Here is a 17,508-nt window from a genome sequence, read left to right on the forward strand (position 1 = left end):
AATTGACCTCTGTTATGATTGTTTTCCAAGAAACATAAAGTATAGAACATAATAGACTTTGGGTGAACAGTTAACTCAGGCATGAAAATGTTCCTAGTAACAGAACATAAGACAGTTTCCTTGTACAAGTCATAACAGCATATGAGAAAGTTTGCTTAACAGCATAAAATGAACAACTAGACAGGCAGTAGAAACCCAGGCCCTAACAACTTAATTTTCCACTACCTAGTCTTCTAGAAGCTGTACTATTAGGGAAAATGATACCAAAAAATTTTGGAGGGTATAATTTTTGTTTTGTTTTTCCTGACAAGGTTCCCTGTATGACAAACCTGGATGTTCTTGAATTTACTTTGTAGACCAGGCTGACCTTGAACTTATCTGCATGCCTCTGCCTCTGTAGGCCATGTTCTTTGGGAACGCACACATACATTTTTGAAGGTTAGCTTCAGCCTGTGAAAAACAACATGTGGTATTAGTGTTGCTGAGGTTCATATTTCTTTCTCTGAACAACAAATTCCAGTTTCACTAATTTTACTCTGAAAATGTCATGGTTTCATTTTTCTTCACAACTCCATAGAACCTTATTGTGTATATGTTCCAATATTTCTTTGTCTATTTATCTGTATATAAATATCTATACTGAATTGATTTCATAATGGCCATCAACACAGCAGCTATAACCTTGGATGTGCTTGCATCTGTGTGGAATGTTGACTAACAGTCCTCATGTTGAAGTGAGCAATGTACCTGGGACAGTGATCAATTTCTGAAGGAACTGCATCAACTTTGAACACTAAATGTGCTTCCTCTTTTCTACATTTGTGGTTGGTAGTGGTTTCTTGGTGGTACCATTCTGCTTCAATTGCCCTTTCTCTGATAATTCAGTATATTGAGTAAATTTTCAAGGCTGTATTAGCCATTCCATTTAGGCTCTTGATGACTGTCTCTACAGCTCATTAGCCCATTAATTCATTGAATGATTTGGGTTTTTACTGTTTTATGAATTTTTACATTGTCAAAATACTCCACCCTTCTTCCAGTTCTCACATCAATTCTGTTGTCTCTTCTGCATCACACTAAGCCTTGGAGGTGGTAATTTAGATATCACATTTATGACTGAGCATCCAAAAGTCATTTCTGCTCAATTCTTTGACAGTTATGAGTTAATCTAAAGTTACTCCTACTCATTACATAGAGCAGCTTCTATGGCCAAAGCTGACAGCCATGCTAGTTCATGGATACAAATGTAAGCATTTAAATGGCAAATCAATGGGCATATCATGCCAATTTGAGAAAATAATATTAGCAGCTTCCCCACCAGAGCCTACATCCACAACAACCACAAGTTTTGTCAAAACAAAGGGTTTTCAGCATCGAAGAGTGAAAGGACTTTGGTAGATATCAAAGTCACAGGAAACCCAAGAGAAGTAGATAAACAGTCTCCCACATCCTTAAGACTACTCATTCTGACCATGAGCTACCATTCTTCTCAATTATTACAGTAAAACTAAAAACCTGAAAGTCAGTGTGCATGTCATAGCTTGGAACTAGGGTAATTTTTTTGCAGACAACATCTTGGTATCAGCTCAGGCTGAGCTCAGACTTGTGGTCCATTGCACAAGCTCCTTAATGCTGCTAATACAGGCTTGAATTTTATCTTGAAGAACTAAAAACACTGTAAAGAAGATAACAGTCAAAGGTTAAGGAATGTGAGTCAAAACAAAATTTAAAGCTAAAACCCAGGAATAAGTGCTGTTCAGTCCTGTACATTTGATTGAAGGGAAGAAAGTCCCTATTTATTATATGGGGGAAGATGCAGGGCCCTGCTCTCCCAATGGTTGTTCTTGCTGAACTAATTTGTTGACTTTCCTGGTTCTTTCCTCCCTTAGGTACCATCGACATTTCCCAGGCATGGGTGTGACTTCCTCTTCTACACCCCCTCCAAAGGAGGATCCTGATTTGACCTCCAGCTTTGGCACAAACCTTCAGAGCTTTAAGATGAAAGCCAAAATCCTGTCTCGGGAATTAATCGCCTTCACTGAAGCCTCCCTAGAGGAAGGAAACCTTCAGGAAATGGTTTCTGCAATCAGCAATGCTGTGAGTGACATGGAGAAAGTTCCACTGAATGTTGCAGTGATGAGGGAGGTTGGGCTGGAAAGTCCAGTCTCATAAATGCTCTACAGGGAGTAGGGACTGATGAAGGAGGTGCAGGATCCTGTGATCCTGAGCTCCCACTGCTGTGAGAGCAGTAGTTCCTTTAGGATGTCTCAGGATATGGTGCCTCCATGGGAGCAAATCAGCTAGGTGTGTGCCCCAGCCACAAGAACCAAGCTAGGGGCGGAAGGGGGGTTTTCTTCAAGGGTAGGGTTTGTGTGCATGGTGGGTCCTGAGCACCCCAGGCTCCCAGTTGTAGCTCTGGTGTGTAGGGTAGTGAGAGAGGGTTCTCTTACCCACTGCTATGTGTGCAGTGGCTCCTCTATGATGTCTCAGGATATGGTGTCTTCATAGAAGCAGACCAGCTAGGTTGAGCCAAGCTTTCAAAATCATGAGAATATGGGGACTCTCATGGTAACTCCCCACAAACTTAGCCAGGTCTTCTGCTAAATCTCAGATACTTTGGCCCACCTATGACCGTCCCTAAAGGAGAATGTATGGACTTCTGGATTAATTCCTACAAACTAGCCATTTGACAGGATAAAAACTGAAACCTACTCTGACTACAGCCGCCCCTTGGGAGGTTTAGAGAAATAGGGCTCAGATCCAGGCAGAAAAGTGTAGAATCAGGGCTGTGTGGAGACCAATAATGATAAAAAGACTTGGCAAGGCTTGATTCTGTAACTGAAGTCTAGCAGGTGCCTTATTCATCCATGAAAGTCAGAGTCTGTACCATGAGCTGTGTTAAAAAGATCACCCCTTAGATTTAGTAAGGCATTCTGTTAAACTACAAACAACTTGGCCCATACAAGACCTTATCTAAGGAAAATATATGAAGTGAGCCATTGCTTTTAGGCTGTGCCCCGGAGCTACCTAGCAATAGCCATGTATGCCTGACTCACTATAAAAAGGGCTGTTTGACCCCGCCTCACTCTCTTACTCACTAACTCTCTTACACTCTTACTCTATTTCCTCTCTGACCCTTCTCTCCCCGTTACCGTCCCTCTTCTTTCTCACCTATTCATAGCCAGGCTCTACTCCTCCTTCCTTTTCCTCTCCTCTCCCCCTCGTCCTCACATCTCCCTCTCTCCCTCTCCCTCTCCCTCTCCCTCTCCCTCTCCCTCTCCCTCTCCCTCTCCCTCTCCCTCTCCCTCTCCCTCTCCCTCTCCCTCTCCCTCTCCCTCTCCCTCTCCCTCTCCCTCTCCCTCTCCCTCTCCCTCTCCCTCTCCCTCTCCCTCTCCCTCTCCCTCTCCCTCTCCCTCTCCCTCTCCCTCTCCCTCTCCCTCTCCCTCTCCCTCTCCCTCTCCCTCTCCCTCTCCCTCTCCCTCTCCCTCTCCCTCTCCCTCTCCCTCTCCCTCTCCCTCTCTCTCTCTCTCCTATATTCCCAACTCCCCTTCCCATGCCCTAAATAAACTCTATTCTATTCCTGTGGCTGGTACCTCAGGGGGAAGGCATGCCTCAGCATGGGTCCACAGAGGCATACTCACACATACACACCATACCATACCTCTTCCAAACATATTCCTGGCTACTTCTTTTTATAAAACACAATAGAGTTCCCATTTGATTCTTACAAACTAGCCATTTCCAGGAATAGAAACTGAAACCTATTCTGACTACAGCATCTCCCCTTGAGTGGTTTAGATAAATAGAGCTCCCATCCAGGCAGAAAAGTTTAGAGAACAAGGACTGTGTGTGGAACAGTAAAGACAAAGAAACCGAAGTAGATCAGACTGTCCATTCCACGGATTCCTGCTTTCTTTGTGGAGTTCTTGCTGGGGCACCAAAACTCCACACATTATGTCTTCTCTTCATAAACATCCTGAATCTGAATTCTAGCTTTAGATAAAGACCTTTCCTGAGAGGAGAGCATCACAGAAGTGTTATTGCCACCAAGGTCACCACTGTTAAGGTAAGTGAAGGGTGTCTAGATTCAGCTAGTTTGATAATCCAAGATATCTGATAACATGAGGAGTGGAGTCCTGACACCAAAAACGGAAAATTCAGGGGTTTGTTCTCAGGGAGCATCCTGGGAACAGGAGTATCCTTCAGTGGCCATCTTCTGGACCACAGAATATCCCAGAGCAGAGAAGGCAACCCCTTCCTTCCACATGTGTGTTGTGAACCTTGGTTGTCTTCTGGAGCAGTCAAGCTTGGAGAAAGTGTCCAGGTTGGGATACTCAGATGCCCTTGGAGTCCATGCTGTGGGGTCTTCATTTACACCATGAAGATAAAATCCCAGATTAGAAACAGCCACAGACGGGCTCCAGCAGATCATGATAGGCCCTTTAGTTTTCAAAGATTCTTCTGCCCTTGTTGCTCTGAATGGCCTATTTTAAAGTTTTTCCAGTTTCTCTCTTGCAGTCTGCAAAACTATTTGCTCTGAATATTCAGGGTTTTCACTATAATATGACTTCAGGAATTTCTCTTTCTGCCTTGTGTATCTGGAGTTCTACATGTTTCTTGTATCTATCTGGATGTGCTTTGCTGCCTCTAAATTTGGGGACATTTCTGCTAGGATTCATTGAATACATTTTCTATTCTGTTGGAATGGAGTTCTACTTCTTCTATGCCCATACATTTTCTGGTGTTCCAAAGATCACACATGGTTGTTTATAGGTTTTTCAATTATTATGGCCAAACTTGAACAAATCTTCCAATTCTATATTATTTATACATACTTACAACTCTAGATAATCTCACCTTCACATGATCCACTGTATTGATGAGCCTTTCCATTGGGCATTTGATTTATCAAGTTTTAATTTCTAGCCTCATTTAAGACAAGAGTTTCTTCGGTATTTCTGTTAATTGAATTCCATCATCATACCCTTTGTCGACGCCTCATTTTCATTCAGCTGATTGAATCTTTTCTTCCTTGGTCATATTTACAATCATCCTTTTCAATTCTTTGTCTGGAACTTCACCTATGTCATTTTCATGAAAACCACAGGAATTCCCCTGGCATTTGTGGGTTTTAGTATGTTAATTTACATCTTTTTATTGGGGAATTGAATTCATTGATCTTAAGAGATATTAAGAAAAAAATCAGCTGTTGCTTCCTGTTATTTTTGTTATTAGAGGTGAAATTATTTGTGTAGCTATCTTCTTTTGGGTTTCTTGGAAGATTATTTTCTTGCTTTTTCTAGTGTATAATGTCCCTCCTTGTGTTGGAGTTTTCCATCTATTATCCTTTGTACTGCTGGATTTGTGGAAAGATACTGTGTAAATTTGGTTTTTTCATGGAATATCTTTGTTTCTCCATCTATAGTAATTGAGAGTTTTGCTGAGTATAGTAGTCTGGGCTGCCATTTCTGTTCTCTTAGGGTCTGTATGACATATTTCCAGGATCTTCTGGCATTTATTATCTCCGGTAAAAAATCTGATTTAATTCTTATAGGTCTGCCTTTACATGTTACTTGACTTTTTTTCCCTTACTGATTTTAATATTCTTTCTTTGTTTTCTGCATTTGATGTTTTCATTATTATGTGATGGGAGGGATTTCTTTACTGGTCTAGTCTATTTGGAGTTCTGTAGACTTCTTGTATGTTCATGGACACCTCTTTCTTTAGGATATATATATATATATATATATATATATATATATATATATATATATATATATATTTGAAGATATTTACTGGCCCTTTAAGTTGGGAGTCTTCGATCTTATCTATACCTGTTATCCTTAGGTTTGGTTTTCTCATTGTGTCCTGGATTTCCTGGGTGTTTTGGGTTAGGAGCTGTTTGCATTGTACACTTTCTTTGACAGTTGTGTCATTATTTTCCATGGTCTCTTCTGCACCTGAAATTTTCTCTTCTATCTTTTGTATTCTATTGGTCATGCTTGCATCTCTGACTCCTGATCTCTTTCCTAGGTTTTCTATCTCCAGGGTAGTCTCCCTTTGTGATTTCTTTATTGTTTCTACTTCCATTTTTAGATCCTGGGTGGTTTTGTTCAATTTGTTCACCTGTTTGGTTTTGTTTTCTTGCAATTCTTTACGGGATTTTTATGTTTCCTCTTTAAGGGCTTCAACCTGTTTACCTGTGTTCTCCTGTATTTATTTAAAGGAGTTATTTGTGTCCTCCCTTAAGTCCTCTATCATCATCATGAGAAGTAATTTTAAATCTGAATCTTGTTTTTCCGGTGTGATGGGGGATTTAGGACTTGCTATGGTGGGAGAACTAGGTTCTGATGGTGCCCGGTAGCCTTGGTTTCTGCTGCTTATGTTCTTGTGCTAGCTTTTCACCATCTTGTTATCTCTAGTGCTACCTGCACTCATTGTCTCTGACTGGAGCCTGTCTCTCCTGTAATCTTGCTTGTGTCAGAACTCCTCGGAATCCAGCTGTCTCTGTGATCCCATGATCATGAGATCCTGGGTGTAAGAGCTCCTGGGATTCTGGCTGCCTCTGGGATCCTGAAATCCTTTGATCCTGGGTATGTTGGAGCCTTTGGGAGTCCAGATTCCTCTGGGTGTTCTGGGATTGTGTGCAGACCTATGATCCTGGGTGTGTTAGAGCTCTTGGGAGTCAAGCTTACTCAAATGCACTGAGTGCAGTAGATCTTCCACTGCTCTGAGTACAGGGGTTCCTCTAGGTTGGGTCATGATATGGTGTCTTCACAGGAGCAGACCAGCTAGGAGTCTGCCCTAGCAACAAGGCAATTTTTTTTTCTAATTCAGTGAATGATGGCCTTAGAATATTGATAGGAAATGCATTAAATCTGTAGATTAATTTTCTTTTTATTTAAGGACTCATTTGCCGTTATGAGTATACCGTAGGTATCTTCAGACACATCAGAACGAGGCATCAGATGGTTGTGAGCCACCATTTGGTTGCTGGAAATTGAACTCAGGACCTCTGGAAGAGCAGTCAGTGCTCCTAACCACTGAGCCATCTCTCCAGCCCACTAGATTAATTTTGTTCAGCCAGCCATTTTTATGACATGAATTCTTCTAATCCTTTAAAATGAGTAGTAGAGGTTGTATTTTTTTAGTGTCTTCTGACTTTTTCTGAAGCTTTTGTTTTTTAATTTTATGTTCAACATTCTTTTTTGAAAATTTGGATATTCTACTTATTTACATTTCAGATGTCATTCCCTATTCCCATTCCCCACCCCCAGTAACTACCTATCCCATCTCTTTTCCTCCTGCTTCTATGAGGGTGTGCCCCCCACCCATCCACCCACTCCCCCATCCCTGCCCTCAAATTCCCCCACACTGGGGCAACCCACCTTCACAGGACCAAGTACCTCCTCTCCCACCAATGCCTAACAAGGCCACCTTCCCCTACTTGTCTAAAGCTGGAGCCATGGGTCCTTCCATGCATGTTCCCAGGCTGGCGGCTTAGACCCTGGGAGCTCTGGTTGTTGGTCTTGTGGCTCTTCCCATGGAGCCACAAGCCCCTTCAGCTTTTTTATAGTCTTCTATCTACCTCCTCCGTTGGGGACCCCACGATCAATTCAATGGTTAGCTGCGAGCATCCACTTCTGTATATGTCAGGTTCTGACAAAGACTTCCTGACATCCACAACAGTGTCTGCATTTGTACACTACACATGGGATGAATTCTCACATAGGGCAGTCTCCAGGCAGCCCCTCCTCCAGTCTCTGCTCCAAACTTTGTCTCTATATTTGCTCCTGTGAGTATTTGGTTCACATTTCTAAGAAGGACCAAAGTAACAATACTTTGGTCTTCCTTCTTCTTGAGCTTCATGTGGTCTATGAGTTATCTCTTGAGTATTCTGAGCTTTTGGGCTATTATCCATTTTTCAGTGAGTACATACCATGTGTGTTCTTTTGTGGTTGGGTTACCTCACTCAGAATGATATTTTCTAGTTCCATCCATTTGCCTAAAAAAAAAATTATGAATTCATTGTTTTTAAAAGCTGAGTAGTACTCCATTGTACTCCTTTATGAAGGCATGTATATAAGTTATATATAGTTTGATTAAGTAATCAAACTAACCTGAAGAGGGCAGTGGCCTTTCTTTATTGATCTTCATTGACAAAGCTGTGTGCCCTACATGTTCCATGTGAATGTTTTTATAAAACTACCTGTTGCTTTTAAGTTTTATATGTTACAGGATGAAAGAAGAGAAACTCAGCCCTAGCATGATTTATACTCAGGGATTCTGAGTCTCTAGGACCTCCTATTCCAGCTTTGTGCTTGATTCTACTGCAACTGCATCAAAGCCGCTTCTTTTAAGAACTTGCTTCCAGAACTTTTCCAGAACAGCTAGCTTGCCTGTCCAACCTTTCTGACTGTAACAGTTATGGTGTCAGCTTTGCTATGAACTTTCTCAGTACACAGTGACTTCAAGGCAAATGATGCCAGCTAGCTCTCCTTTGACCAAGCCAATTTTCCTGTTTCCCTTTGGGCCCCCAGATGGGAATTCTTCGCCCCAATTCAGCTGGAAGCAGACAAAAGGAGATCATTGCCCCAGTTCCTTATGTTGGGGTGGATGGTTCTGGTTACTTTGTAAATTATACATGTGTTGTAATTTAAGGAATACTTTACAAATGTAGCTTCAGACAGGAAGGGAATTAGAGAGCTAAATCTCAGGAATTAAGTGGGATTAATATTTTACTCTTACATAGGCATTGTGCCTGTATAACTCATTTAGAAATACAAAGCTTAGACCCAGTTTAAAGAAAAAATAGGTATATCTTACATTGGTAAGAAATCTTTATGATAGTTACAAGGTTGAAATTATAATCTCTTACATTGATATGGAATTTATTTTATACAAATTTAGGGTTTTCACTGGCATAAGTTTCTTATTAATACAAAAGTGGGATTAATATATTACTCTCATGTAGGCATTGTACCTATATATCTTATTTAGAAATACAAGGCTTAGACCCAGTCCTTTTTAATCAAAAAAAAAAAAAAAATTAGTGGAAAGGAATTAACAGACAACTGTTCAGATTGCCGTACATAGTTGATTTTCAAAAACGTCAGAAATCCATAGAATTGACATTACAAACATTCTTATATAAACATTTATTTTATTGGAGATCTATCTGATCCTGACAGCTTCCCAGTCTTGGATTCTAAGAAGAAATTGAGCATCTTTGGAGTTACACCAGTTGTGGTATGACAGCCACTAGGCAAGAATTGCCTCTTTTCATCTACAGACGAAATAGTGTGCAAAAAAGAAACACACTTGCAGAATAGTCGACTGATTATATCTGCCAAGACAGAGTAATCAGCCCTTAGTAATTCTGCATTACTAGGTCTGTCAGATGGTTCCTGAGCCAGAAGGCTGAAGACCAGATGCTCCAACGTTTTGAAATAAGGAACTGTCTAGATGTTCAGTGGTCTATTTAAATTGGTTGAGTTTAGAAGCCACGCTTTGTGCTTCCCATATCTTTATTTAACTGAGTCATTCTGGATTTCTGATGGGGTTGAAGATTTATAATCTCACAGCCAACCCAGGCTATTTACTTTGAGAGGATGGTTTTCAGATGCTATTCATTTTGAAGACAGGACATAAGCCAGGTTCAGAACTAAGTTTTTTAATTGAGAAAGATGGCAAAGGTTCTATTTAGTTAACAAAAATGATGGACTGGGTGTTAGGTTTATCTTGTACTTTAACAATCACAACACGGTAATATAGTTAGTGTTCAATTAATATGTGAAAGGAAAAAAAATTTTTTTTATTATTGGACAAAAAGGGGGAAATGTGGTGGATAGCCCTAGCCTCTTGTTGTCATGGTAACTCCACTCCTGTGAGGGGCTGCAAAGGAGGAGTGAATCTTGTAAACCTTCTGTCCAATCAAATTTGTTAAATAAAGGCTACAGCCAGTGATTGGGCAGTAGAAGAGGAGTGGGAGGAGCCAGAGGCAGGAAAAGAGGAAGACCAAGAGAGCCGTAGGAGGGAGAAGCGGCGGGGTTGGCAGTTGGTCGAAGCAGAGGGCAGTTGGTGGAGAGAGAGAAGACGAAGAAGACCTTGACCTAGGAAACGGCAAGTTGTTAAGAGCTCTCATACCCGGGGAATAGTGTAGTTTAATGGTAAATCTGCCCAATCTAGGCATGCAGCATTCATTTAACAAATTTGATTGGACAGAAGTTTTACAAGATTCACTCCTCCTTCACAGCCCCTCACAGGAGTGGAGTTACCATGACAACAAGAGGCTAGGGCTATCCACCACACCATTGTGCAAATGTACCACATTTTCTGTATCCATTCCTCTTAAGAACCCAGATGTCCTTCAACAGAGGAATGGAATTTTTCAAGCTTTTAAAGTCTTCATTATACAGGGCTTTTCCCTCCTTGGTTAGGCTTAATCCGAGGTATGTTATTGTGGAGAAGGTACTGGCTAGTAGTGCAAATGAGATTGGTCCCCATTTCTTTTGCATGTTTGTCATTAACATAGGTGAAGGCGACTAAGATTTGAATGTTAATTTTTAATTCTGTCACTATGCTGAAATGATTCTAAGACTTCTCAGAGGAAGACTTTAGGATCTGTTATGGAGAGAACTTTATATTATCTTTGACTTTTTTTTCCCTTTTCTATTTATATATTTTTCCCCCTTGGGTCTAACTGTTCTAGCTAAGACTTCTAGTAAGGAAGAGAATAAACAGTGGATAATAAGTAGAAATCCATGTCTTCTTCCTGTTCTCAGTGCGTTTGCTTGGAGGGTTTCTGATTTTGCACAACAATGGCGATGTTGAGATGTGTTCTCTCCTTTCCCAATTTCTTCAGGACCTTATCATGAAGAGCATGTTTGATTTCCTTAGATCCTTAGTCTCTAGGAAGCTTGTCCCCAGCCTGAGATTAAGTCTTTTCTCTGGGGGCTCTTTGTGTGCCCTGTTCCTAAAATCTTCCTGATTTCCCTGTGGCAAACATGAACTTAGAAACCAAGTCTGGCCAAATATATAATATCTTGCTATTTTCTTATAAAAGTACCATGATACACCAGCCGGCCAGGATGGGCATTGGACCATATAAGAGACATATGTGGCACACATGGCAGAAAGTGGGATGTCAATTCCCAGGGAGGTCTCGGCTCCAAACTTATTGTGGGTAACTATATAAAGCAGGTCTATTTGAACTCTGTTATAATTGGTTTCCAAGAACAATAAAGCATGCAACATAACAGACATTGAGTGAACACTCAACTTAGGCATGAAAAAGTTCCTAGTAACAGCACATGATACATTTTCCATGTAACGGTTGTAACAGAATATGAGAGCTTGCTTATAATAGCATAAAATGAATGGCTAGAAAGACAGTAAATACCCAGGCCATACCAACTTAGTTTGTCCACTACCTAGTCTTCCAGCAGGTATACTATTAGAGAAAATGACACCAAAAGATTTTGGAAGTTATGCATTTTGTTTTGTTTTTTCAATACAAGGTTCCCTGTATAAGATCCCTGGATGTTCTTGAACTCATTTTGTAGACCAGGCTGACCTTGAACTCATCTGCATGCCTCTGCCTCTGTAGACCATGTTCTGGGACACACACATACATTTTTGTAAGGCTAGCTTCAGCCTATGAAAGACAACATGTGCTATTTGTTTTTGTGAGGTCTGGATTCTTTTCTCTGAACAACAAATTCCAGTTACACTAATTTTTTTAAAAATATCATGGTTTCATTTTTCTTCACAACTCCATAGAACCTTATTGTAGACATGTACCATAATTTATTTGTCCATTCATCTATATATAATTATCTACACTGGCTTGATTTCATATTGACCATCAACACAGCAGCTGCAACCACAGATGTGCTTGCATCTGTGTGGCCTGTTGACTAACAGTCTTTCATGTTGAAGTGAGTAGTGAACCTGGGACAATAATCAATTTCTGAAGGAACTGCATCAACTACTAACAGTAAATAAAATTCCTCTTTTCTACATTTGTTGTTGATTTCTTGGTAGCTCCAATATGATTTAATTGCCTCTTCTGTGATAGTTCAGTATATTGAGTAAATTTTCAAGTATGTATTTAGCCATTTCATTTAGGTTCTTGATGACTGTATCTACAGATCATTAGTCCACTAACTGACTGAATGATTTGGGTTTTTACTCTTTCAGTGATTGTTACATTGTCAAAATACTGCACCCCTCACTCAGTTCTAACTTTTGTTGTCTCTTCTGCATTGCAATAAGCCTTGGAGGTGGTAATTTAAATATCACATTTATGACTGAGCATCCAAAAGTCACTTCTGCTCAATTCTTTGACAGTTATGAGTTAATCTAAAGTTACTCCTACTCATTACATAGAGCAGCTTCTATGGCCAAAGCTGACAGCCACACTAATTCATGGATACAAACATAAGCATTTAAATGGCAAATCGATGGGCATATCATGCCAATTTGAGAAAATAATATTAGCAGCTTCCCCACCAGAGCCTACATCCACAACAACCACAAGGTTTTAATTACCAAAGCAAAGGGTTTTCAGCATCAAACAGTGAAAGACCTTTCATAGATATCAAACTCACAGGAAACCCAAGAAAAGTAGATAAAGAGTCTCACACATCCTTAAGACGACTCCTTTTGATCATAAGCTGAGCACTCTAATTGAATTTGCTACCATTCTTGTCAATTACTGAAGTAAAACTGAAAACCTAAAAGTCAGTGTGCATGTCATAATAAGACCTTATTTGGAGAGACTGACAGAGCATTGAACTTGATTAATCTCTTTTCCAGACAACGACTTGGTATCATAGCTCAGGCTAAGCTGAGACCATTGCACAACCTCCTTAATGCTCCTAATACAGGCTTGAATTTGATCTTGAAGAACTAAAAACACTGTAAAGAAGAAAATAGTCAAAGGTTAAATAAGGAGTGTGAGCCAAACCAAATTTAAAGCTAAACCCAGAAGCAAGTGCTGTTCATCCAGTACATTTGATTAAAGGGAAGAAAGTCCCTATCTATAATGTGGGGGCAGGTGCTAGGCCCTGCTCTCACAATGGTTGTTCCTGCTGAACTAATTTCTTGACTTTTCTTGTTCTTTCTTCCCTTAGGTACCATCAACATTTCCCAGGGATGGGTCAGACTTCTTCTTCTACACCTCCTTTGAAAAATGATCCTGACTTGACCTCCAGCTTTGGCACAAATCCTCAGAATTTCAAGATGAAACCCAAAATTGTGTCTCAGGAATTGATCGCCTTCATTGAATCATCCCTAGAGGAAGGAAAACTTCAGGAAACAGTTTCTGCAATCAGGAATGCTCTGAGTGACATGGAGAAAGCCCCAGTGAACATTGCACTGATAGGGGAGACTGGGGCTGGAAAGTCCAGTCTCATCAATGCTCTACGGGGAGTAAAAGCTGATGAAGAAGGTGCAGCTGCTACTGGGGTGATATGTACAACCACTGAGAGAACACCGTACCCATATGCAAAGATTCCCAGTGTGATACTATGGGACCTGCCAAGTATTGCATTTTGTGCCTTTCATCCAAATGAGTATTTGAAGAAAATCAACATTGAGGAGTATGACTTCTTCATTATTGTCTCTTCTGGACGCCTTAAATTTAGTGACAGAGAAATTGCCAAAGCCATTGTGCAAATGAATAGGAGTTTCTGTTTTGTTCTAACCCATACAGATATTGATCTTGAGGTAGAAAAACTGATTAACCCTAGGAGATTCAATAAAGAGAACACATTAAACAAGATTAGAAATTCCATTTCAAGTATACTTAAGGGGGTTACCTACCAGGAGCCCCTAGTCTTCTTAGTCTCTAACTTTGATGTGTCTGACCTTGACTTCCCAAAGCTGGAAGCCACCCTTCTGAAAGAGCTCCCAGCCTACAAACACCACATGTTCATGCACACTTTGTCAATTGTTACAGATTCCACCATAAACCGGAAGAGGGATATGCTGAAACAAAAGATTTTAAAGGAATCCAGAATGCCAAGAGCTACCATACCATTCAGGGGACTGACCCAAAATGACCTAGAGATGTTGGAACAGACTTTGAATAACTATAGATCTTCCTTTGGCCTGGATGAGGCATCACTGGAAAACATCTCTGAGGATTTGAATGTGACACTGGAGGAACTCAAGGCAAACATTAAGTCTCCACATTTGTTCTCAGATGAGCCTGGTACATCATTAACAGATAAATTATTGAACTACATTAAACATTCTTACTTTTCAAACTTTTACCACTTGCAAAATTATTTCATAGACACAGTTGCTAGTGATGTTAAAACTATCCTCAGTAAAGAAGAGCTTTTGACAAAGAAGGTGAGCTCATTCTACTCTAATGCCTCTCTATGTTGGGAGGAATTCCTGAGGAAAATTAGTGTTTCCACAGTTGTTCCAGAAAGCACTTGTCTAATTCACTTCATTGAGATGTTTCAAAGTGACTCTGATGAATTTTGTCATATCCATTTTCTGTACCTGTTGACTTGCTGGGGTCTCTCTGGTTGAGATTGTTACATGATGCATTCCTAAGGCTTTTCATTGTAAACCATCTCATTACTGTGGTGTTTATTTGCTTTGTATTTAAGAAGTATTTCAGTTAGATGGAATGCTACTTGTCAGTTTGCTTTTGATTGTTATGCTTTGCGGACCCCATGTGGGAAAATCTGATGAAGTTTGTCGTACCCATTTCCCTTTGAGAGCTTCAAGGTTTCCATCTTATATTAAGCTCTTTAGCCCACTCAGGGTTGGTTTATGTATAGGGTGAAGTGTGAGGGTCAAGGTTTAGTCTTGCCTAATGTCCAGTTTGCCTCGTTCCGTTCTTCAAACAATGTACCATTTGGGTACTGTGAGTATTGGAAGCCTTGCTGAGATATTGACTGGCTGTAGAAACATTCTGTTGGCTGCACGGTTATGGATATTCTGACTCTGCTCTATCACTTTGTTGGTCTATAGGCCTGCCTTCACATCACTATTGGGCTGATTTTGTCATTCTGCTTTTTGCTATCACTTGAAATCAGGTATTAAAGTAAATCCTAGCCTGATGGTTTTGATAAATAGTGTTTTGGCTACTTGCACTCTTCTGTATTCCCATGTGAATTTTGGATTCCACAGTCAAGTTCTATTCTAAATGGCATTGATGTTTTAGCTGAGATTGCATTAAATCTGTAGATCACTTGGTGAAGTACAGACACTTTGACAACATTAAGGTTTATAAACTATAAACACTGGAATCTTAGCATCTTTTCTTGTCATCTTTGAGATTTCTTTCATCTCTGCTTTAGAGCATCTCATGTTCTTGGTTACTTATCGAAACTTGATTGCTTCCTTCCTTACTTGTTTTCTACCTTCCTTTCTTCCTATCTTCTTACTCTGCCTGCTTCTCTGGTATGTGTGTGTTGTGTCTATTGTAAAACATTTAGGATTTCTTTCTAAATCTTACATTTGTGAATTTCTCATGCAAATCTTATGTTTTCATTTTAATTTCACTCATCAGTATTTTCTTGGATCTTATTGAGGTTTATTATATTTCATTACATTTTTAGTGCAAGTACAAAATGGTGAGTATCACTATGGCATTTTGATACATGTGTGTCATTATACACTGTCATTCATTCTGATCTGTTCTCATTCTGTCATTTACCTACTGCCCTCTGCCATGCTCCCCCATATCTACTGAGTTCCCATTTATCCTCAAGAGTCCCTACTTCATGTTCTTGTCACATATTCTGTTGTTCATCAGATACATTTCCTCCTTCGACATTTCTCGAATCTCATCTGACTGAGATTTTTTCATTATTTATGAAGTATTTGACAGGAAGTTAATCTACTACAATTTCTTTAAAATCTTTTAAATATGCATTCATACATTTATTTTTATGTATATAAGTCTTCATATACACTCAAAACAGAGAATCACATCTCATTACAGATGGTTGTGAGCCACCATATGATTGCTGGGAATTGAACTCTGGTCCTCTGGAAGATCAGCCAGTCCTCTCAACTGCTGAGCCATCACTTCAGCTGTCTCCCAAATCCTTTATTAGAAACTTATGATCCTTTGTGCTCATTGTTGCCTTAGCTATTTAAATAGTTACAGTGTTCTGTGTAGCAATTTGTTCTACTCAATGGAAATATCTACCATTTATATAGGATGTCTTTATTAAGAAAATTCTCCAGAGAAATGTGTCTTAGGAGGTTGGGTTTTAATGTAATATTAGGTTGGTTTGCATCTGGCCATCATACTGTAGATGCCCTATCACTGTTCTACTGGCATCTATTAATTTTTATCTCAGTCTATTCTATGTCAGAATTGTTGAGAACCATTGTATTAGATACTCACAAAAGACTGGGACTCGCATACACTGCAAGCAAATGTGACAAAACATGTAGGGTATAAACAATGCATTGTAAGTGAATTTAAGTTCATTTCTGTAGCTACAATTACAAGTAGTTCCTAAATATTGCTTCTACTAGTAAATCAATTCTTGGCATCCCAGCACCAGAGAGGCAGAAATGGGTACAATTCAGGAACACATACTATGTGTGCTGCATGCACACATGCATGCAGCATCCCATAGGAATTCTCAAGTAATTACCCTGGGAGTTGTGATATTCTAATATATTATGGCTACTGGCAGCAGGATATATAATGATGACTGGCTGACTCAAGAATAGAATTCTGTGTATCTGAAACTTCTATATTGAAATCTTCAAAAACACTTTATTAACACCAGAGAATCAGATTTAAGTGAAGCCAATCTCTCAGGTCTCCCTGCATTTGCCGCATTCCAACTCTAATTCCAAAGTCCTCTGTGTGCCTGAAACACCAAAAGAGAAGGATATGGTTGTGATTTATACCCCTGATCCAAAAGTTCTGATATTTTTAGTATCAGTAAGGATAAACTTTCTTGTCATAATATGACTACATATAGTTACATCCAACTTCCTACAAAGGACATAATTTCAATCTTTTTTAAGCCTAAAAAGAAGTCAATTACACAGATATAGTAATGTATCGAACCCTATGGTGGACATGTCAAGAATCTTTTCTACACCCCATCTCATGCCCCTTCACCTTAAATTCACAGACTACACAGGAGAAACTAGAATGGCTGTGCTAAGGGACCAGAGGTCATGAGGCCTAGGAAGCAATGCCTTAAGCACTCAAAAAAAGACAGGGAGCCTTTCCATGAGATATGTTGTTTGAGGTTTTCATATATTGATCTATGCCCTTAAGGATTTTACAACCTATGGGTATTAATTGTAATAGAGGTAAACAGAATGAAAAGACAACTTAAAATAAGAAGTAAGCACTGGTGTAGGAAACCATATGGAATAAGTTGGTCATCAATGGGAAAACAAATAGGAGGGAAACCACAGAAGGTAAAGCCTGATTGAGGTCACATGACATGCAGAGCAGAGATGGAGCCAGCAGCCAGGAGCAGAAAGAAAGATTTTCTGCTTCTG

General features: G+C 39.8%; 1 protein-coding gene across 2 annotated transcripts; it reads left to right on the forward strand.

Annotated features, from left to right (window-relative positions):
• Window positions 1–1,939: 1,939 nt before the first annotated feature.
• Window positions 1,940–15,245, forward strand: LOC117710336 (T-cell-specific guanine nucleotide triphosphate-binding protein 2-like). 2 transcript variants are annotated; one of them, XM_076936989.1, is made up of 2 exons: window positions 1,940–2,097; window positions 13,137–15,245. In XM_076936989.1, the coding sequence occupies exons 1-2, from the start codon at window positions 2,093–2,095 to the stop codon at window positions 14,545–14,547; spliced, it is 1,416 nt and encodes a 471-aa protein (XP_076793104.1). In that variant the 5' UTR covers window positions 1,940–2,092; the 3' UTR covers window positions 14,548–15,245. The 2 variants fall into 2 exon arrangements, with proteins under 2 accessions (XP_076793104.1, XP_034360959.2); XM_034505068.2 differs by lacking the exon at window positions 1,940–2,097 and adding an exon at window positions 3,733–4,066 and having other exon boundaries at window positions 13,137–15,243.
• The last annotated feature ends 2,263 nt before the right edge of the window (window positions 15,246–17,508 follow it).

Source organism: Arvicanthis niloticus, chromosome 6 (assembly GCF_011762505.2).
Source record: "Arvicanthis niloticus isolate mArvNil1 chromosome 6, mArvNil1.pat.X, whole genome shotgun sequence".
Lineage (NCBI taxonomy): Eukaryota > Metazoa > Chordata > Mammalia > Rodentia > Muridae > Arvicanthis > Arvicanthis niloticus.